The 23935-nt window shown below is 29.4% G+C and overlaps 4 protein-coding genes across 10 annotated transcripts in view; 2 read left to right on the plus strand and 2 right to left on the minus strand.

Annotated features, from left to right (window-relative positions):
- The window catches only part of LOC130895916 (transient-receptor-potential-like protein), a 33110-nt gene extending 16750 nt beyond the window's left edge, over positions 1-16360 (minus strand). The window contains exon 1 of the mRNA XM_057803538.1: positions 15709-16360. The gene's annotated coding sequence lies outside the window, so the exon portion shown is untranslated. The remainder of the gene's footprint in view (positions 1-15708) is intronic.
- On the plus strand, positions 38-17457 carry LOC130895917 (transient receptor potential protein). Of its 5 annotated transcripts, none has more exons than XM_057803543.1 (22): positions 38-158; positions 237-995; positions 1234-1407; positions 1645-1789; positions 1853-1948; positions 2012-2154; positions 2207-2408; positions 6430-6600; positions 6753-6987; positions 7438-7590; positions 8294-8439; positions 9093-9199; positions 9978-10111; positions 10216-10339; positions 10392-10587; positions 10940-11104; positions 11167-11389; positions 11672-11989; positions 12051-12221; positions 14598-14698; positions 16732-16780; positions 17056-17457. In XM_057803543.1, exons 3-22 carry the CDS (start codon positions 1250-1252, stop codon positions 17397-17399), a joined length of 3381 nt encoding a protein of 1126 aa, XP_057659526.1. In that variant the 5' UTR covers positions 38-158; positions 237-995; positions 1234-1249; the 3' UTR covers positions 17400-17457. The 5 variants fall into 5 exon arrangements, with proteins under 5 accessions (XP_057659526.1, XP_057659525.1, XP_057659523.1 ...); XM_057803542.1 differs by having other exon boundaries at positions 39-158; positions 260-995; XM_057803540.1 differs by having other exon boundaries at positions 82-158; positions 260-995; positions 1853-2154; positions 8294-8443; positions 9097-9199.
- On the minus strand, positions 3353-6372 carry LOC130895918 (rho GTPase-activating protein 11A-like). Of its 2 annotated transcripts, none has more exons than XM_057803545.1 (2): positions 5921-6372; positions 3353-4283 (listed from the first exon to the last, which is right to left on the minus strand). In XM_057803545.1, exons 1-2 carry the CDS (start codon positions 6312-6314, stop codon positions 3757-3759), a joined length of 921 nt encoding a protein of 306 aa, XP_057659528.1. In that variant the 5' UTR covers positions 6315-6372; the 3' UTR covers positions 3353-3756. The 2 variants fall into 2 exon arrangements, with proteins under 2 accessions (XP_057659528.1, XP_057659529.1); XM_057803546.1 differs by having other exon boundaries at positions 3353-4287.
- A 1973-nt stretch (positions 17458-19430) lies between the features above and the next one.
- Positions 19431-23316, plus strand: LOC130895919 (tetraspanin-6-like). 2 transcript variants are annotated; one of them, XM_057803548.1, is made up of 6 exons: positions 19431-19705; positions 20915-21069; positions 21137-21328; positions 22630-22914; positions 22971-23087; positions 23211-23316. In XM_057803548.1, the coding sequence occupies exons 2-6, from the start codon at positions 20917-20919 to the stop codon at positions 23265-23267; spliced, it is 804 nt and encodes a 267-aa protein (XP_057659531.1). In that variant the 5' UTR covers positions 19431-19705; positions 20915-20916; the 3' UTR covers positions 23268-23316. The 2 variants fall into 2 exon arrangements, with proteins under 2 accessions (XP_057659531.1, XP_057659530.1); XM_057803547.1 differs by having other exon boundaries at positions 19461-19612.
- The last annotated feature ends 619 nt before the right edge of the window (positions 23317-23935 follow it).

A 23935-nucleotide genomic window follows, 5' to 3' on the forward strand; every position in this document is an offset into this window, starting at 1 on the left:
TTAGATATCCAGTTATGAAATAATTGGATTATATATTAGTCGTCCTTCGAAAATCAATGGAGCAATAAGGAAAATTGACATATTAACCTAAAATTTAGTACCCCATACAATATTTTACAAAACACTTTAACTTTATCTCTAAACTAACCAATATATATGTAAGTATCAATATTTTTTCTTATTTATTTAAATTATTTAAATCGTATGGATGAATTTATACATACTTCGTTTCCTAGTAATCTCTAATTTACGTTTTTAGAAACCTTCAAACAAATTCTACTCTTGGTGAGACAGCAGACATATTAGACATTTCAAAAAGTTCGGTACAATGCATATTAACCAAAAATTTGGACACGAGAAAGCTGCGCGCAAGATGGATGCCGCGTTAACTCACAATGAAACAAAAACCTTTTCTTTGTTGAACCAGGTACTTCTGGGATCACCCTCGTAGATACCCAGTGCTGTTATACACTAAACAGAAGTAGATAAATTGTATGCACAAACACTTAAAATTCTCCTGGAATTACTGCAATATGATTTTGATAGAATACTACAGTTTTGTAAATAAAAAGTGACTTAACACGAAGAAAATTCTAAGAAGTTTGACCATCGAGATCCCCAGATCTGAAGTAGTTTTTAGCGAATGTCAAGTTGTTACAGCCACGTTTGGATTCAGTCCTCCATCGTTTTGGTAAATAGTTGTGCAGAATCTTATTTATACGTCGAAAATATTTTAGTTAACTTTTCGGACATACCTGGTAAATAAAAATTACGATCGAGTTGTGCCTTGAACAAACGCCGAAACCATATAAGAAACTCGGTTAATCTTTATATTGAAATCAATCGATTTTTAAGACATTAATTGAATTATCAGCTTGTAGTCGATTGGGGCAACACTTAAATGGTTTTTTTTATCATATTTACCCACTATAATCAGTATATCAACGACCTAGTGATGTTAATATGAAATGTACGACGTGATTTATTCGTAAATAGTAAGTTCGATTTTACATTTTATATTAAAAAAATCATTGTTAGGGACATTTTTTTAAATGCGCCATTCCATTTTCTTAACATTAACAAACGTACATGACAATTGAATAACTGTTAGTGAAATATTTTGACAGTTTGACAGATATCAAAGAATATTAAATATCGGAATCGATCGGAAATCAGATAAACAATCGATTAATATCGATATCGAGACGTATTTTGAAATATTTATTTTTCCAGTTTCGATCTGTACATAATGAAGATCGGAGAATCGATTGAACAATTGATAAATAATACGGGGGATGATCCAAATGATGAACCTATTCTAAAAGAATTATTAGATAGACCTTTGTCGCAAATAGAAAAAACTTTTTTACTTCATGCCGAACGGGGTGATTGTGCTACCGTTAAAAGGTACAGTATGACGCATATAAATATACAGAGTGACCCTCATAACAACCAATATAAAACAGAGTTCAAAATATGACAAAATTTCGAAAAAACCAAACCACATGGGGAGTAGAAGGCGATAGAATGATTTTGGGGGGTTAATTAGGGGTGATTTAACGTATTTGCTATACGAGATTCATTATATATTTGGTATTTGCGTTATTTATATGATTCACTCTGTATATATTTTGTTTTATTTAGGATTATAGACGAATATAAAGGTAATCCGGCTGAATTTGATATAAATTGCGTGGATCCATTGAATCGATCCGCCCTTATATCAGCAATCGAAAACGAAAACATCGAACTTATCAAACTGCTACTTGTCGAAAATATACAAGTCAAGGTGAAAAGTTTATAAGCTGATATTCAAGAATTTTGTACTGTTATTGAAATAAAATTTTTTTAGGACGGTCTTTTACACGCAATTAAAGAAGAATACGTCGAAGCCGTAGAAGTTTTATTGAACTGGGAAGAAGAACATCATGCTGTTGGTGAACCTTACGTAAGTAGATTTTTTTTTAATAAAAAGTGCAGTAATGGTCTTCTTTTATTGGTATTTTTTCAGAGTTGGGAGAAAATAGATCGTTCGGCCTCAACGTTTACCTCCGACATAACACCTCTAATATTGGCCGCCCACAAAAACAATTACGAAATAATAAAATTACTTCTAGATAGAGGTGCTACTCTGCCAATGCCTCACGACGTGAGGTGCGTGATTTCAATTGCCTCAACTTGATTGTTAATTTTCCATCGTTTCTAGATGCGGATGCGACGAATGCGTTTTCTCGAGTAAAGCTGATTCTCTTCGACATTCACAAGCGAGAATTAACGCTTACAGGGCTCTATCTTCGCCCTCTTTGATATCTTTATCTTCGAATGATCCTCTATTAACAGCTTTCGAACTATCGTGGGATCTTAGAAGACTTAGCAAGATGGAAACCGAATTCAAGATGGAGTATATTGTAAGACATAATTAACTAATTAAGTTCTATTTGTTATATATTTATAAGTACACCCTGTGTAAGGTTTTTTCTGGAAGTCACGAGAGAAATTGTCGGTTTTTTACAAATAAATGGAAATTTGCGATGCATGCACACCCAATACAAACGGAATTCTTGATTGTCTAAAGTTGATTTTTAAATAACCAAAAATTGAGGCTTTTTTCGGGAAAAACTTATAGAACCTTTTCCAAAGTCCTCCGAAAATCCTTCATTTTTATTTTTTATACAAGTTTCTAGCATCAAAATTGAGTGAGTTATGAAGGGAATTGATGTCAATTTTCAATTTTCTCGTTGTAAAAAATAAATCTCACCCTCTCTTCCAACCCATTTTAAAAAAAACAACGTCACAATTTGAGTTATTTGTGTACTTTTAATATATTGTGAGTGTTCGACCAGTTCGAAGTGAATATTTTTGAAAAAAATTGAGTAACTTAGTGAAACACCGCCTTTTCTTCAAAATAACTCAAAATCTGTTAATGATACGCAAAATTTTGCAAATTACAAATCTATATAACTAAAATTTTGACGTTTAATGCGTTTAATCGCGGAAAGTACCATTTTTGAGTCCTTTAAGCATGAATTTTAAAAAAAAAAAACTACAAAATGATTTTTTGGAGGTCTTGGCTCAAAAAGTGCAATACATCGTATATTAACTGAAAATTTGAACTTTAAAAAGCCGTACACAAGATGGGTGTCCTGTTTACTCACAATGAAACAAAAACAGATGTTTTCACCGTTGTTTCACAGAAATAAAGCCGTTTCATAACGATAGATGAAACGTGGGTCCATCACTTCACACTCGAATCAAAAAAACAATCAAAATAATGGACTGAAAATGGCGAACCAGCTCCAAAGAAGGCAAAGATCTGTAGGCGTCGGTTTTTTGGGATAATTCTCATTGACGTTTCATCGAAGAAATCAAGTGAAAACGACCGAATTTGGCTTAGAAAGAAGTGTTGTTTCATCAAGATAATGGTCTAAAGTATGAATTGCTATCTCATTCGCCAGATTTAGCTCCCACGGAAAAGTCTATAGAGCTAAAAAGAGATTTCAAAACTCAAGAAGCAACCGTCGTATTTAAATATTCCATACACACAATCGGGGGCCCAAGACTTCAAAAAATATTCAAACTAAATATTTTTTACGAACTTTTCTACAATATTTGAACACACCCCGTATTTATAGCAAAAATCGTTACTCTTTGTACTATCCATGACGCAAAAACTTAAGATAATAACGAAGTAATTCGAGTTGTACAAAAAATTTTGAGGTTAGATTTGACAAAGACAAGTCTTAGATGCACATAACCTCAATTAAAAAAACGATTTGAATATGTTGAATGTTTTATTCTCCTGAATATTTTTCCAAACGACTTAATGACATCGTTAAATTTGTCGCAAATAGTTTTGGGCTTCTTTAAAGGCCATTTATACGTCATCACTTCGGGAACCATTCCAATAAATTCAGATTTATTCATTAATATACCGATGATTTTATTGGATTTGTATTTGTTTTCTGAAAAGGGCATTATGGCAGACCCTATCTGCTCGATTAAGTTCGTTTGACTCGTAACGTTATGTTTAGAAACTTCGTTGAAAAATTGCATCAAATAAGCCAAAATATTTACGTTTTCTACTGGCATTAACAAGCACGCTAACAGCAAAAGGTTCTCGTTGTCTTCGTGGTCGTAACAAGCGTACAGTAAAGGGTGATATTTACATGGAATCACTGGTTCTCGTAGTAATTTCAAAGTTTTAAGCAGGGCCCCACTCACGTCGATTGGAGAGTAAATTTCGGTCGGAATGCATTGGTTATATTTAATCATATGTGTTATTGCTACCTTAAAATAATTCAAAATTACAAATAATCAAAATTGTAATAACAAATTTTCGAAATATGACATAATTATATGCCAGAGATTCGGCAACAACATAAACATGGAATACTCAGTTTTGTTTATATCAATTTTTGGTGGAATGTTTTGGCCACTCGAGCTGTTTGAGATGATTGAAATGTAGCCAAGAAAAACTATCGATTTATCAACCAATCATAAAGTTTTCTACAAATACCAATGGCAATTTTAAAGTATCATTCACATTTACAGAAACCTTTATCAAAAATAAAACGAGTCATAATTCGATGTTTTTCTCAGTTGTGTTTTGGTGGAAATGTATCGATCTCAAGTTTACTAAAAAAACTATTAATAAAATTGGCAACGCCGTAACTTGTTCTATCGATGATCATCGCAACTATATACAACGTTGCCAAGCTTAAATTTTTTAAAAACAATTTTTTTCATAATGTTTCATCAAGGGTGGATTTAAAGGGTTGATTCATTATATTTCATTATTTATTATAGTGTAAACTTCTAAAATAATTCTTATTTGCAATAAAAGCGGCTTTTAATTACATTCAAACAAAAAAAGTCTATTTTGATTATTTTTCAATTTTTTTTTGTATTAAACGTGTTTATAATCCTCCAAAAATAAGACCTCCAGTGTATACATAATTCAAACCATAAAGTTAACCCATAAATTTTTATAAAAATTAATTTGGTACGAAAAAATTCCAATATATCAAATTTTTCCCCAACAAACCAAGCAACTAGTAGATTATAATCAGAATCATTTCCGAAACCATAATTTATACATTAAAATGTATTTGCATGCAAATTATTCAAAATAAAAGTATAACCTTAAAATCAGTCTTAAGTTTACCAACTATTTATAAAACCGGCAACCCCGTAACTGATTCTACCGATAATGAAGGTAACCGTTTCATATAAGATTTAACAATTTACATTGTTGACAAGCTTGAATTTAAAACTCATACCTTCTTGTTTACTTGAATTGCCTTATCTATTTAAAAATTCCCTTAACCTCAACATGTTTCAATATAAAATATCGTGTATGTGTTCTAGTATTTGTATAACTTCATATCAAAAATAAAACGAGTCATAATTCGAGGTTTTTTCATAGTTGTGTTTTGGTGGAATTGTATCGATCTCAAGTTTACTAAAACAACTATTAATAAAATTGGCAACGCCGTAACTTGTTCTATCGATGATCAACGTAACTATATACAACGTTGCCAAGTTATATTTGTTAAAAACAATTATTTTATTAAAATATTTCATTAAAGGTAGATTTAAAGGGTTGGTTTATTACTTAACATAGAGTGAATTTCTAAAATAATTCTTATTTACAATAAATGCGATATTTAATTATATTTAAATGGAAAGAAAACGTCTATTCTGATTATTTTCTAATTTTTTTTTGTATTAAATGTGTTTATAACCCTCCAATGTGTATATATACATAACCTTAAAATCAGTCTCAAGTTTACCAACTATTCATAAAACCGGCAACCGCGTAACTGATTCTACCGATAAGAAAGGTAACCATTTCATATAAGATTTAATAATTTACAGTGTTGCCAAGCTTGAATTTAAACTGTTTGGATTAAACTCATACCTTCTTGTTTACTTGAATTGCCTTTCTTTTTGAAAATTCCCTTAACCTCAACATGTCTCAATATAAAGCTACACATATCGTGTATGTGTTCTGGTATATCTATAACTTGTTGTGTTTTCAATTTCACGGTTTTTTTTGGCATTTTTTCTAAATTAATCGTAACATTATCAGCATGTTTTTTACGTAAACCAAATTTTCTTTTCCGTTTTGAATTATTATGCGATGTTTCTTTCTCTTTACTTTGTTCTTGTTTCATATCTGTATCATCTTTTATCGCAACGTTTATACCTTTTCCATCCAAATGTTTTACAACGTTTTCTCTCACGATACTCTTGTCTGGTACAGAATCAAAGAAATGGATACATGTGCAAACTTTTGATGATTTGAAACTCATAATGATTTCGTCTACATGATGTCAGTATGAAATGACAGAATGTCATTCACTTAATTAATATAATATCAACTCCCTCTAACGTTATTTTGTAGAAATAAAATCTGTATCTTTTAAGGATATGAGAAGCCAAGTCCAACAATTTGCTACTAGTTTATTAGATCACGCTAGAACTTCCTACGAATTGGAAATAATGTTAAATTACGATCCGGATGGGGATATTTGGGTAACGGGAGAAAGACAAACATTAGAAAGATTAAAAATGGCCATTAATTATAAACAAAAAGCGGTAAGAATTAAATTACACTTTATAATTGCTTAGATAACCGTTATATGTCGCTCAGTTACTAATTGAAATCTTTCTGTAGAACGTATTTCATTAATACAACGTTGCCACGTTGTGCACGAAAGTCTATACATTTTATTTATTTATTTTTTCAGTTTATCGCTCATCCTAATGTCCAGCAGCTACTTGCAACGATTTGGTATGAAGGGTTGCCTGGTTTTAGGAGAAAAAATATGATAGGTCAAGGTATACAAGTAGCAAAAATCGGTATGATGTTTCCAGTATATTGTATGATTTATATGGTTGCTCCTAATTCCCAAATGGGGTCGTTTATGAAGAAACCTTTCGTCAAATTCATCTGCCATTCCGCTTCGTATGCGTTTTTTCTCAGTAAGTCATTTATGATATAGTTCACTAAATACTGTCTGAAATATCGTTTTCTCATAAAACTGGCAACGTCGTAACCACCAATAATGAACGAAATAATATGTTATAGATTTGGCGACCAAAATGCCAAGTTTAAATTTACTTCAGAGATGATTTAAAGGATTATTTCACATTTTTATAAAATATATCAAATAATGTTTTTTACTAACTCAACCAAAACAAAGAAAAAATAATTTTAATCGTTCATTTTATTGTGTTGTGCTACTCAACTATTTTATGGTTAAGTTTTACTGACAAAAAAATATTGACGGCAACATCGCGTTTTCTAATGCTAACTGTGTCATGTGAAATGGCGCCAAAACAGTAGAGAAGAACACGCTAATGGCGCGTAGCATATTCTGTGTATGATTTAATAACGTTAAAAAAATAAGTTTATAACAAATATTATTTCAGCGCTGTTGGGGGCAGCTTCACAAAGAGTGGAAGTTCTTTTTCTCGAATGGTTTGGTACCGATTGGGTGCAAGATATGGTTAAAGAATGGAAAAGGAAAGAGAGGGGGGCGTTTTTTGGGATAGCGGAGTGTGGTGTCATATTTTATGTCATAAGTAAGTATTTTAATAATTTTTATTTTTAATATTTTCATTCAATCAATCGATTTCAAAATATATTTAGAAAAATGATCGTTTTAAGCGATTTTATGTGCCAAATTGTAAGTGTTAAGTTTCGTAATTAATCATAACCTAAAAAAATCATTCGTTGAGAATATTGCACATTTGCCGGTTTTATTTATCTATAAAACTTATTTGGAAAAATTGCTTCCATACAATTAAAATTCGTTACAATTATTGTTTCCAATATTAAAGTGAGATACGATTATTGCAGTGTTGCCAATAAGATAAAATTGTTATTTCCAGTTTCTGTACTATGTTTTGTCATTTTTCAAATTTTAATGAAATTTTGTTAAAAAGATATACAATTCGGATATTAATTAATCACAATAAAATAATAATACTTCCATTATTGTAACCATTTCTTTAAACTTATAATAAAACATTTTTCTATGCATTGTAAGTAAATTTTAATCATTAGATACTAAAAATAGTCTGACAACACTGTTAAGCTACGAACTTTCTAGCGATCATAGAATACTCTGCTTACAACGTTGCCAACTGAGACCAAAATATTTCTCTCTTCTACTTACTAACAACAGTCGATAATTAAATGAGATTAATGTCTGTATGTTGATTTTTTTCAATTATTGAGGTTATGTTGTATGGTGAAAGAATCTAAAAGTGATTTTGCTTGTAGGTTTGATATGGGGTGAAATGCGTTCGTTATGGTGTGACGGGTTGGAAGAATATATATCTGATTTATGGAATATCGTGGATTTCATAACGAATATTTTTTACGTAATATGGTTAACGCTAAGAATAACCACAATCTATATTTGTTGGGCAAGTAATTTATTAAAATAATTTATCGATCATGAATTGAGTCACGTGAGTTTTTGGGGAAAAAATACTAAACGCGGATGACATGCGATAAATTTAATCATCGTAAACAACTACAGGGTGGTACAAAATCTTGTAAACTTGTTGAAAATAGTGTGTTATATATTTCATTTAGATTTTAATGATTCTTGAATCTTATAGTAATATATTGACGTGTATTTTATAAAAAAAATAACTTTATTACAAAAATGAACTAATAGACCGGGCAAATTAGATAAAAAAAATTGTTGGAACAACTAAAATTCCTATAGAGTTGAATTTTAGTGGAGACGTTGGGTTCACTATTAGAAATAAATTCCCTAAAGTTTTCATTGATGTTATGTGTCCTAAAAAAAGTTACGATACAAATTTTAGGTTTTTTCGAATTTTCCTCGTAAATGGTGGTTCTAAGCGAAAAAAGTATAGGGATATTTTTTATAGATAATTTTATGATCTACAATTTTTGTTTCATCTAATTTTTTGATAAAACTCGCCGTTTAGGAGAAAAATCGAAAATTTAGTACTGTGGGAATTCATTCATTTGACATGTCTATTTTGACCGGACTATAAATTGTGTTTTTCCATCTCGGAGGCGAATTTTTTTTATTCCTTCCTAGAGAGACGAAAGAGAAGGTAAAACGACTTGGTATCCAAGAGAAGAGTGGGATTCTTTCGAACCCATGCTACTATCAGAAGGAGCTTTTGCTGCCGGGATGATATTCAGGTATTTAATTTTAAAAAAAATTATTTTTAATAGATATTTTGTTTTTGAAAAACTTACCTTCGTCTAATCACTTTTTTTTTACATAAAAACCTATCTGAAACAGAATTCAACGATGTTACGACAACATCTGTTGATGTCTGTACAACACAATAAATATAATTAACTTAAACTAGGGTGTGTTTTACACCCCATATTAAAACAATTAGTTTTTATTGATCCGATTGATATTTCTAATGTTCCTTTCTTTCTATTCCGAATTTTTTTCAAATACCAAGCGTGGACATGAAGTAAATTCAATCGGAATTGTTGTCAATTTCAAATTTATATTTTGATGAAAACAGTAATTAGGTCGAAACATCAAATATATTGACTATTAACAAAACTATTCTTTTATTTCACATAGCATACATTACGTCACTCAATAAGTCGGGTGACTGACACACAGATGGCGCGCGTCTGTCAAATGCATATGACGTACCGAAGTACAGACTTTCAAAATACTAAGTGTGGAAATAAAATACACAAAAGACAAATTGTTATATATTGTTTTCTAAATCTTACGACGGGAACGCAAAAAAGTAACAAGGGGACAAATCGGGACGTCGAATCAGCCACTGTAAATCACGCTTGATTCAGATAAGGAAATTACACATGAAACTGTGACTTTAGGTGATTAAAAATGTCTCCAGAAGTACCTCAAACGCGTTTGTTCTAAAAGAACTTTCGAAATGTCATAGGAAACGACTTATTATATTCATTTTTATTGTTTTTTTTGCAGTTTTCTCAAGTTGGTACATATATTCAGTGTCAATCCTCATCTAGGACCTCTTCAAATATCTCTAGGTCGTATGATTATCGATATTGTCAAATTCTTCTTTATCTACACGTTGGTGTTGTTCGCTTTTGGGTGTGGTGAGTAACAGGGATTTGTCATTGTTTTAACGACGTTTCGATAACATAAAAGCATTCTTCAGTCGCTAATTTTCGTGTGTTTCTAAAGGAATTAACTTTCGTAGGTTTGAACCAATTACTGTGGTACTACGCCGAATTGGAAAAGAAGAAATGCTACCATTTACCGAGTGGTTTACCGGATTTTGATAATAACGATAAAGCTTGTACAATTTGGAGAAGATACGCGAAGTAAATAAATTATTTATACGCGATATCGTGATTTATCTGATGATTTTTTCAGTTTGTTCGAAACGTCTCAGTCCCTTTTCTGGGCTAGCTTCGGACTAGTAGATTTGATGTGTTTCGAACTAACTGGTATAAAAGGTTTTACAAGATTTTGGGCGCTATTGATGTTTGGATCGTATTCGGTGATAAACATCATAGTTTTACTCAATATGCTTATTGCGATGATGTCAAATTCCTATCAGATTATTTCTGTAAGTATATACAACTTATTCAAAATAATCAAAAATTACTTACCCTGTATATAAAAATCTCAATTATAGCTTAGCAAATCTCTCAAAACGATAAAATAATAACTAAATATTCAATTGACAATAAAATTTCGTAAGTCGTTATAAAAGTTAAACTAATTTGACTGGACTATAACTTTAATCTACAAATGGAAAGCGGACGTTTTTAGGATGCTTAGTAGCGAAAAGTCGAAAATAAATTTGTGTTTCTATGAGTCATAATCGGTAAAAATCGAATGATAGATTAAATAGGAATAAAAATAAATCGATTTTTATTTTTTTTTTAACCACGAATAACTCCTAATCGACGTTCTAGGAACGTTCCGATACGGAATGGAAATTCGCTAGGAGTCGATTATGGGTAAACTACTTCGATTCTGGCGATACTCTCCCACCTCCATTCAATATAATGCCAAGTCCGAAAGTTTTACTTAGAAATTTCGGTTGTGATAAAGGCGCAATCAATACTACGAGTTTTAAAGTACGTCATAATACAAATTTTGCTAATTATTACATGCGGTAGATTTTTTTTTTAATTTACAGGCGAAATCTAGAGAAAAAGTACGCGAAAGACACGAAACCGTAATGAAACTATTGGTGAGAAGATACGTTACGGCTGAGCAAAGGAAAAGAGACGATTACGGCGTAACTGAAGATGATGTAATGGAAATAAGACAAGATATTTCTAGTTTGAGATACGAATTGATTGATATATTGAGAAAAAACGGGATGAAAACGCCGCAAATTAATCTAGAAGATACTCAACGTAAGTATATACATTTCCTTTGATTTCAATATTATTTTTAAAAACTGGCAACGGTGTTTTACGGTATCCAAAAGAACGTCATCACTTAATAAAAGACAAACGTACCTGTTGTATGTATATGCATTAATATTCGATAGAAAAAGATGAAAAATGTAAAGGTTATGTTTTGATTTGTTTATCATTGTTAGAGATGTTACAGTTATTTTGTTATATGAAATAATTTTACTATTTTCTCGTGTTGTTAAGTGATTTAAATGAAATATGATGTTTCACGTATTTCAGTTGCCGGGAAAAAGGGGAAAATGATGGAAAGACGTCTGATGAAAGATTTCCATATAGGTATAGTCGAAGGTATAGTTCAAGAAATGAAAATGAACCCGACCGAAACGAAAAACGTTTTCGGTCATATAGCCAAAGTTATAGGCCGCAGGGCGACTTTCAAATCGACTAAAAAAGATTGGAACGCGTTAGTAAGAAAGAATACAACGACTTCCAATCCTATAGGTACCGCCCAAGAATTAGAGGCTAGTAGAATAAAGAGGCAAAGTTTGAGGAGACACATTTTGAGTAATACGGTTTTAGACGATGATAAATTATTGGGTGAGTGAAGAATGAAGAATTAACAACTTAGATTGTTTAATTTTTCGATATATTTTTCTAGAATATAATCCTAATTTAACGGAAATACCGAAAACGGCGAGAGTGGCTTACGCTAAATTTATGAATAAGAAAATTCGATTTGAATATAAATCGGAAACGGAAAGGATTTCCGAAAATAAAGAAGCTGGTCGGGAGGAAGCTATAGAACGTAAACAATCTGTTAAATTTGAAGGTAATTATTACACTAATAAAAATAATTATTCAGAAAAAATCTTGAACTTTTTTATAAAATGACGACCAAAATATTTAAGAATACACTCAGAAAAAGAATATTCACAAAAATTTCAAATATTTTTGTAAAAAACAAAAAATAAGCGATAATTCCTCTAAATTACACTGATAAAAATGTTGTATTTGAAAGATCTTAAAATTATCTGTGAAATAGCGACCAAAATATTTAAGAATACACTCAGAAACAGAATATTCACAAAAATTTCAAATATTTTTGTAAAAAACAAAAAATAAGCGATAATTCCTCTAAATTACACTGATAAAAATGTTGTATTTGAAAGATTTTAAAATTATCTGTGAAATACCGACCAAAATATTTAAGAATACACTCAGAAACAGAATATTCACAAAAATTTCAAATATTTTTGTAAAAAACAAAAAATAAGCGATAATTCTTCTAAATTACACTGATAAAAATGTTGTATTTGAAAGATCTTAAAATTATCTGTGAAATAGTGACCAAAATATTTAAGAATACACTCAGAAACAGACTATTCACAAAAATTTCAAATATTTTTGTAAAAAACAAAAAATAAGCGATAATTCCTCTAAATTACACTGATAAAAATGTTGTATTTGAAAGATTTTAAAATTATCTGTGAAATAGCGACCAAAATATTTAAGAATACACTCAGAAACAGAATATTCACAAAAATTTCAAATATTTTTGTAAAAAACAAAAAATAAGCGATAATTCCTCTAAATTACACTGATAAAAATGTTGTATTTGAAAGATTTTAAAATTATCTGTGAAATACCGACCAAAATATTTAAGAATACACTCAGAAAAAAATTTCTAAATTTTTTGTATGTATAGTATTGTTTTGTATAGAATAATAGAATAATAATATTGACAAAAATTTCGAATATTTTTGTAAAAAACTCAAAATAAATGGAAATTCCACTAAATTACACTGATAAAAGTTAGAATATCTTGAAATTTTCTGGAATATTGCGACTGAAGTATTTAAAAATACATTTACAGAATGAATATTTCAAAAATTTCAAACATTTTTTTAAATTTGAAGGTGGAAGGGAAAGAGTAACAAAAAATGATCAAAAATTTCTCTAAATTCCTCTAATAAAAATGTTTTTGAAAGATTTTGAAATTTTTTTTCAAATTTTGAGCTACTAGTGGAACGAGAAACGCTAAAATGACGCAAAATATTAAAAAATGTTATGTGAATGCCAAATAACACTAAGAAAAATGTTTTTTTTAGAAAGTTTTTAGAAAAACAAGGTTTATAAAAATTTCGAAAAATTGATAGATTAAAAAAAATGGTAGTTTTTTCATAATTTTCGATAAATAGGTGACCAATGAACACATAAATGTCCAAAACTATGATATAAAGTCCAAATTACACTAATAAAAATATTCCTGGATTATCTGTGAAATGGCGTCCATAATATTTAAAGATACACTGAGGTATAGTGATTATTTCAAAAATATTCAATATTTCATCCAAAAACCCACTTTTTTCAAATTTTGAACGAGTAAGGGAACGATAAACACTGAAGAACGTCCCAAATATTGAAAATCTGCTGGATTAATCTTGGAATGATAAAAATAATAGATTTCAACAAAAAATACCCATTTTTTCAAGATTTTGGAATAAATAAATGAAAAGTGGTCACAAAAATATTCAAAACCGATGTATAATGTCCAAATTATACAAATACAAATGTTTTTTCCAAAAGATTTCCAAATTATCTTTGAATTGGGGCCCAAAATATTGAAAAAAATGTTATGTAAACGTCAAAATACACTATGAAAAATGTTTTTTAAAGAGGTGATCTCTGAAATGGCGCCCAAAATATCGAAAAACAACCAAATTGATGTTAGGTTTATAAAAATTCCCAAAATGTGTAGATTCTATAAAAAAATTCTAGTTTTTTTTTAATATTTTAAATAAATAAACGGCAAATGACCAGAAAAATATCCAAACAAAATATTTCAGATAATTATTTAATTACGATCAAATTTTTTAACAAGAATTGGTATAATTTAAATGTCTAGCAAAAAATTAAACAGGGATTTATTTAAAAACTATAAACATTTCGATGTTTCATCTCAAAGGTTATAATTTATGTACTTTTTATAACTTTGAGTAACAAAATTATTTATTAAAAGTATAAATCCTACCTTTCAATCACCCTACAATGTAATTTTCCTCGTTTTCTTTTCCATTCCAATTAAATATACGTAACACAAACACTACCGAAACATTAATAATCCCGAGTTATTTTTAACTAAAAGCTTAACTTAATCTTAGAAAAATCGTTAACACAAATTTAAAAAAAATCATTGGTTTGAAAGGTGCCGCGATTTCTAACACTTCTACTGGTAATAGAGGTGCGATTGAAGTTCAAGATAAACAAGACAAGGCACAATCTGGCGATGATTTTATTGCGCAGAACGTAAGTCGATAAATATACAACGATATTTAGAATCGTAGATCGATACGTCAATAAATAACATTTACATCTCTATAAATAGTTTTTGTCACTTCTTTTTAATGTACCATTCAATAATGGTTGCTTTACCCGAAAATATATCCAGGAGCGTAGTTAGACGTTAGCGAAATCATCCTCAAATAGATAACCCGAAATACGTCCCGAATTTAAAGAAATCGTTTTTCACCTTAAAACCAGTTTTCACCTATTTCAACAACACATACATAATCTGCAAATAATTATATACAAAATTAAAGTTATAACGTAATTCAAAATAAATAAATTATACCGAACGCAATTTATTCCATTAATCGAAATCAATGTCCTTAATCCGACTCTGAACTATCTCCGAGAATGGTGTTGAAAATTTCACATCACATGACATTAGATGTGAGTCTCTGGATTCCAAATACATCGAGAACGTTGAGGTTAATATTTTATTTAATTGAAAGGTTAAATAAATGAATCAATAATTATTACATAATGTTACCAAAATTATTTCACGTACGTTAATGTTTTTTAACTTTGTTATACTTTTGAAACGATGTTACCACATCTATTCAAATTTATAAGAAAAGTTTGTTTTATTTGGAACCTGAACGTGACATCACCACTATTACCTAGAGAGATGGAAGGGAGAATAAGCGTTAACATGTGCGCACGTACTCGCTACCATGTTGATCTTAATTTCGGCGGCAAATTTGAAAATACGGTACGTTACTTCTGTATAAAACACGTAATAACACAAATAAAATAGGTCTTTGAGGTCGTACACCAATAAAACTTATTTAAAAATGTGTATTAATTCGGTATAATGCTTCTAACAAAGTCGACATTTTAATATAAATCTGTGTAAATATAATTATTACCCAACTCAAAAAAGAATATCTTGATGTACATAATTAATAAACATAACTAATAACTTGAAAATTGTTACATCAATTTTACAATACATATAATACAGGTCTACTCACCGGTGAATGGAAACACCTTCTATGTTCCAACTTTTTAATAATTTTACACTTTTTTTCACGTACAACATCGTTATTACTAAAAATCGGAACTTGACACCTGCAATGTTCATTAACTGACACTTATAAACTAAGAATACGTATCTATAACCAAAACTATGAAAACACTAGCACGCCACAAAAAACATCTTCAACACCGAATCACCTGTAACAACGTATAATCACCATTTCGAACTGAAATTATAAACCTCAATTATTGGTATTATTTATATTAGCACTGCAACAATCCCTTTTTGGGACGAAATGCCTGTTTTCTCATAATTTTTATGAAAATTTGATCATTTTAACACATAAGCGCCAAAATTTCATTACAGACACTTAGCAACTGTAACTCATATTAAGATCAAAATGGTGGCTCCTCGACGCATTCTCCTCTCCATGCCGCTAATTCAACAGAGACGGACTAAATGTTGTTATTCGAGGTCATTTAAGATAAAACTTTTCTAATATTTATTTTCATATCTGTATTGGGACAAGATATTTATTAGGTAAAAGAAAATTTTTATTCGTTATTTGTTTATAAATATACTATCCCAATATTTGTGACAAGTTCATTGTCTATAAATTATTTTTCTAAATTTTTTTTGTATATTTATTGTTTTATAATTTTATGCATGCGGAAATTAAAAAAAAAAATGAAAAATCACATTTTGATAGGCAGAACTTTATTCGAAAATCATTTTTTTGAAAATCTCTTTAAATTACTAAGTTTTGATGGTTCCTTAAGTTGTTTTAAAAAAACTGAATATATTGATGATTTTTATTTTTGTTTTATGAAATTGAAAAGCGGTTTCAATACATTCTGGCTTCTAATTTTGAATTCCCATCACAATCAAACCTCCAGTAACCAAGCAATCACAGTTATACTGCTTCATTTAATGCCTGAAACTATAGTTTCAAAAAGGTTATTGAGATTTGGTTGTTTACGTATTGAGTTTATTTTTAGTTTTCTCTAAAACATTCCAGGATACAAATAAGGAGAGTCTCCCTCCTTTAATCGAATTAACAACTCCTGGTAAGTGAAATATTTTATCTTCTATCACATACAATCTTTCTAATTCTAATTATTTTCAAAATTGACAGTTTATATCTTATTTCACTCCAATAATTTCCAAGGTTAATTTGAAAAACGTTTTCAAAAGTCTGTACTCTACAAGCTTTGGTACTACTACAATTCGTCTATACTGAATGATATAAAGTTGAAATTAAATCTAATAGATCCGAAATATATACAAAGTGGTCAAATATAAATTTGTCATAATAGAAATTTATGTAAACTTACTATTTCAGACGAACCTGGTACAATTGAGGAACCAAAAGAAAATCCCAACGGTACTTCCTCAAAAAGTAATGAACCGTCTGGTGCAGATGTGTCTCAGATTATTCTGAAACCGGACACTTTAATACTCCAACAAATACCTACTGAAGAAACTCCAAAAACCAATTTGAATCAAGAAACACGTGGAAAACAATCACCGCTCGATGATTCAATAACAAACTACGATAAAAATAAAAAGGATAATAAGGAACCGGATGTTTCTGACACGCATTCGTCAACTAGGGATGATAATAAGGGAAATCCGTTATCGGCGAAATCAAAATTGACAGGGCGTGTACGGACGGGCTGGATTTAAAATGATTTACTTTTAATTAAAGATGTTATAGTTTTCGAAATATAATTTTAAAACTAAATACTATGTTTTCTTATTACTTAGTTGTAGTTATTTAAAAAAATTAAAATAATAAAACAAAAGTACTAATTTAAAATAATTTTCCCTTGAGCCGACTCTGTGCTTTAACTTCACCACGTTAAAATCGATATAACGATCGTTATTGACTAATAGTCTGTTGTCATGGTAACGCAAATGAAATTCGCGCGAAATACTGGTAACAAAAGGACCGGTACAGTCCTTTGAGTATATAATCTTAGGGTACAGTTGTGGAAGTAGAAACTAAAGCAAGTGTCGATATTTCATAATCGAATATAACTAAGACGTTAAAAAAAAGTTTTATTTCAATTAATAAAATTGTAATATTAACATTTGAGGTGAATAAATAAAAAGTGAGTAAGATCTAAAGGTTATGTGATTAGAAGATCTCGCCATCATTTTTTGACTAACTTTCACTTCCGTACAATAATTTGTTTTATTCTATTTGGGATGTGATTTAAAAAAATCAATTATTGAAATAAAAAGTGACAAAAATAGCACATTTTTTATGTGCGGTTAAAGTCCCCATGTGACCTTGGATGATTGAAACACGACAAGAATGATAGTGAATCCTGAATCTTAATTCACAATAGAAAGTTTGATCAGGTATGTATAATTAATATTTATTCTAAACATACATAGTATAAATATATATATATATATATATATATAAACCATTTATATCTTAAGCCGGTTTACATTATTATGGATCTATTATCGTAGGTGAATATTATTTAATTGTAATGTACCAAATATTATGGTTGTATATTTTCATAAATAAACAATACTCAATCAATTATAAAGAAAAAATAAATATGAAGTGAATTATCTTATTACTTGCAATCAAAATGGCGTCTGAGAAGCTTCAGTGGACAGTATCCGCCACAAAACTTTCAATATCTGAATGCATGCAACTAAAATGATGTATAATGTGATAATTAATGATTATAAAAGAGAAACAATATACTATTGAAGGTTGTACAGAAGTTGGAGTGTGGTGGAAAATCAATTTGGACACTTTTAACGAAGCCTCTTTCATTTTCTAAATAGTTCTCTTTTTTTGATAACTGAATTTCTAGTTTTTCTAAGTTGCTTTTCAAGTAAGCAAATGATGATTATCGACCAAGTACAATAAGCAAAAAACTGGTATATCCATTTTATAACACAACAAATGAAGAAAAATTATAATAATAACAATCAAATATAATGAAATTTACGTAAAATCATGATAGTGTACTAGCGGCCTTAGCCTAGTAAAACAAATTTAAATACGTAACTTTGACTGTCGAGAAAATTTAATACGCTCGCTCTGGGTTTTAAAAAAATTAAAATGCGGATCTAAAATCTGCTATTGGGGTCAATTTGTTGAAATTATAGTATATAATCGAATATATACCAAAAGCGTGGTAATGGACGCCATATTATACTAGTAAGAGAAATTTGACCATACATTAAATTATTTCCGTTTAATAATTGTGAATTTTTAGAATTTCTACTGTCATTTTCAACATTCTGAGACAATATTTTTCATAGTTTTGGTTATTAAAATTATAAGACAGAAGCTTCCTTTAGGTTTAATTCAATGTTGGTAACATGAACGTAAATATGGCGCCGGTATATGATGTCAACACTCATGAGAATATTTTCGAAGAAGTTAACAATATGGCGTCTATTCATGACATAAACAAAACGAGCATCTATTTCTTTATATTATTTATTTTGCTTAAATTAAAAATTATAAAAATATTGTAGGTGCATTGTAATCTTTCTTTCATATTTAATAATTTGATTTTTTGATAAATCGACGCCTCTGGTGGAAAATCCAAAAAATTCACCAAAAATATTGTGGTATGTGAAAAATGTTTATGAATTTTTGTGAATAATCACTATCAATAAAAAAATATAGTTATCGCTACGTGTCTCGACAGATAATGTAATCAATTTATTATCTACATTAAATACGATTCATACTTAGGTGCAAATTTTTCCTATTTTATATTGAAACGTATCGACATAAATAATATTGACATTGGCAATATCGTTCGAGTGAAATATAAAGAGGATTTCGTCTCATCAAAGCAAACAAACAAATTTGTGACAACAATTAATATGATCCTGTATTACTTCCTGTTAGATTTGTAAGCAAAATTTCAGTGTTAATAATGGGTAAAGTGACTGTAACTCTTATAGGACTATTAAATGTGATTAGAAATTATAGTTTAATGTTCAAGGTATGTCAAATTATTGCTAATTAAACTAAAATTCATTATTACTTTTATTGATTATAGAAAAGCGCGTGGTTGAGTGAATAAAACATGAAATAGTCTTTTTTACCCACTCAAATTCAAATATACGTTTTAATAATTATAAAATTCTGTCTTTAAAACAATTTTTTTTCCTTGTTTTCTTGTATTGGAATTTATTACACAATATCGTTTTTTGATTTTAAATTTAAACAATAGAAACAAATAACCTGTATACTTAATCTGATTATTTTCCTTACTAATTAATTATATAATAATAAATATCGCTTTTAATCATTATTGTATATAAACTCTTATTTTTATATGAGTAAACTCAACCAAGAAATATTCATCGATTACCAATATAACAAATTTGAGGTTAGAAAATTTTATTTCTATTTACTTTTGTACTTTTTATTTACAACCTGTATAAATTATAATAATGGAACCCAAAATTGTTTTTACAAGTAATTACTGATGAAATAATGTTAAATCTTCAAACATTCTTATAAAAACAAGTTCAATATTCATTGTTACAAATCGATGACCTTCTACTACATCTCGAGTTCTTTAAGGGGCGTTTACACTGATAAAGTGAGTTGATCAAGTCAAATGATACAATGAAAACGAATTGAACATGTAAACCCTCACTTAATCGACTGATTTGATTGTATTGAATTTTACGATAAAAGAAGGGAGAAGATTACTTTGGTACTTTGTAAATGTATTCTAAATTTTTTAAGGAAATAAGGTTATTTCTAGTTTTATGTGAGGTAAAAAAGCTTCATACATTAGAGTATCTTGTTTTCCGAATTAAAATCTAACTTGTTCTAGTAAGTAGTGGAACTGGAACTGGAACGTTTCATTTTCAGTTCACTCAGAAGTTCTTTGAAGTTCCTTGTGCTTCTCTATGAGTAATTCACTCTATAACTCAAAATTTCTCCCTCTTTTGTTTCTTATTATGCATAATGTTTGCTAATTCTTCAGCTAGAACTTAATTCGTTTCGAGAATAGCTATTGTCGCCATTTTGAATAAACTGACATAATCAACTCACTTCAACAGTGTAAACAGCGCTTTATTGCACTTTTCCTGTTACTGTCTATTCACTTTTCTGTCATTTAAGAAACTTTTTGACATTTTCCATGTGTTTTTCAAACATTCCTCGATCGAATTATCGAATCCTAATATAATTTCAGACATGCTAAAACCAACATCTTCGTCAGATTCATGGGAATTTCCTTGGAATGGTAAAATGAGAAAAAATCGACCGTTAACGGTACCGCCGAGTCAAAGTGGTAGACAAATAGGAGAAATTTGTTTCATGTTATGTTTTTTAGCTGTTCTTATGCTCGTACGTATCGTTTATTAGATACTCAACGAATTTATCTTCATTTTTTTTATCATTTTCAAGTTTTTAGAGTTCAAGTTTATCCTTAATCGGTCTGTCTATTTGGTCGTTAGTAATTAAAGCAGTAAATTACCGTTACTTGTTGGATATAAAGGTAGATATACCGTATTTTAGCTTACCGGCGGCTTTTTTACTTTTACCTGGATTTTGGATATCTGCATCGTCACACAACACCAGGAAAAGATTAATATCTACGTATTTGGTAAGCTTACGAGAATCTAACCAATAATAACCGATTTATAGCACTTATTATTTTTTAACATTGTTATTATATTACGCAGCCACTCAAACAAACATGATATCAAATTAAATATTTTAAAACAAAATTCGACGTATTTTATGTAGGTAAAAATAATTTTATATGATCCTACTAATCCCCCTCATTTTATTAATAAACTGATAACAATAAATAGCGTTTTATAAAACTATGCAACCCGTAAAACAATAATTCATTGTATACTGAAATTTACGCTATGGCAATAATGTTATGAGTTGACGCCATATTTGTTTCTGAATTAGTCACGTTTGAACAGCGTTGCCAGAATTTGTAAATAGTCTGACATCTAGGAAGTAGATTGAGGTTTAGATATAATACAATTTTTTCATTCATTTTTAATCGTTTGTTTTCGTCTTAATTAAGACAGCTTATAAAATAAACGGATATTATTGAAAAATTTCCACTTGTACTAATGTTCCATTATTTTCACTTGCTTACATTGCGAATAGTGAATTAATGATATTGAAATACTCTGTAAATAAAGTTTGTCCATGTCTGATCAGTATCCATACTTTTCATTCAATTTTTTTGCTTAAAAACTTAAAATAATAATTACTTCTATAATTTTTTGTCTTTTAAAAACAACCACTTTAATAAAGTATTTTTTATGAGTTTATTTGGCATGCTAGCACATAATTGTAGTAACCAAATAATAACTTTTTAGTACTAGTATCAACTAAAAAAAAATAGTTGAAATTATAAAAATAAATGTGACAACGTCGTAAAAATGTATATAAAATAGACTACAGGAGTGTTGACGTCACATACCGCTATTATAGCAGGTCAGGAAACACTTTCCAAATAAAGTTTTAACTACGTTGACGATCGAATAAATGTTTAATGATTTCGGATTTCTTCGAATTTTCTTTGATACATTTTCGAAAAAAAATACCACATTACCATATTATACACATGACATCACGCTCCGGTTGTCTATTGCTGACGTATTTAACTGTCAGTTGTCATTAATAGAACTTCAAATGGACTAATGCATAAAAAAAATTAAACTCAGTATATATAGTTATGAATAATATATATTATTTTATATAAATAATACAAAAAATTCAGAAACAGACTGATTTTATTTAATTTAACTATTTGAAATTATATAAAACGGATAATTATTGGATGTAGTATAATCAGACGCCATATTGTGCATACCGCTACATTATGGCGTCTGATTCATGAGGTCATTGACACCGGTAAAATAAATTTATTTGTTCTAGCTTTTGATAATTATAACGCTTTCGAGTATTTTGTTAATAACTGGCTCATCTATAGGATTAAATTATACGGTGAAAACGGAAAATGGATATAACCAAATATATTCTTCCTTGGAAAATAGCGATTTGAATAAATCCGTCAGTTTTTCTTTTTTGAGATATAATACAAGCGAAGATGATAAGTATGCGTGGGATCGAATGCAACAACGTTTAGAATGTTGCGGAATTTCCAATTACCACGACTGGGAAACCGTGGGATTGGATATTCCAAATTCTTGTTGTAATGAAGTGAGTGCCGCTACTAGATTTCGAAATGCGAATTTTATTATGATGTTTCCTTTCAGGATGAATGTACAGCGGAAACATCTTTCGGCAGGTCCTGTTTGGATTCGATGAGTAGAGATTTAGTATGGCACCAGAATATTTTAAAATCTCAGTGTTACATTATGGCAGTTGTACAAGTGAGTTTGACATATATGTCAAATATTTCAAATAAAAAAAAATCTTTTTAATCTTGAATTAATTATTTAATCGCTGTTTTTATTTTATAGGACAACCTGTATAACTAAAGTTTTTTTTTTCAGATTGGAACTGGAGCCGTTTCTCTTTTAGTTTATTTCGCGGGCCGTTTTTCAAACTGATATTTGACACCTTGTATATAATTTACCATTAATAAAATTTTGTTGAGTATTGAGAGTTTTTTTTTGCATCATTCAATATAATTTATTGAAAAAGCAGCTTACAAGTACATTTGTAGTGCATTAGATCCAATAGAATCACGTAACTGTCGTGAAAATAATTACTCATTGTAATGTGTATTGTCTAAATACTAGATCCAATTGTATACATTTAATAAGTATTCACCGTAATTTGTGTTGCATAAGATTCCTTATGTAAACTGTATCATAATTTATAAGAGAACGTAATATGTGGTGCCTATATACCAAAATAATTTGAATTGACAATGTAATATGTGTTGCCTATAGATTCAAACAAACTTTTTGTCAAATTGACGATGTGATGTGTGTTGTCTAAATACTATGTTCATAATGTTACAGTATATCTCCTAAATATTTATAAATTTCCTTTTAGAACATTTTAAACCCTTTTTCAATAGATTAATATATCATGAAATATATTTTATCTTGTTTGTTTCTGAATAATACATCGTGTACACATGTTTTATCATAATTTATAAAAGAGCGTAATATGTGTTGCCTATATACGAAAAAAATTTGAATTGACCATGTATTTTCTGTTGCTTCTACACTCAAATAAACTTTTTGACGATGTGATGTATATAAAAAAA

Source organism: Diorhabda carinulata, chromosome 6 (genome assembly GCF_026250575.1).
Source record: "Diorhabda carinulata isolate Delta chromosome 6, icDioCari1.1, whole genome shotgun sequence".
In the NCBI taxonomy this organism is placed as follows: domain Eukaryota; kingdom Metazoa; phylum Arthropoda; class Insecta; order Coleoptera; family Chrysomelidae; genus Diorhabda; species Diorhabda carinulata.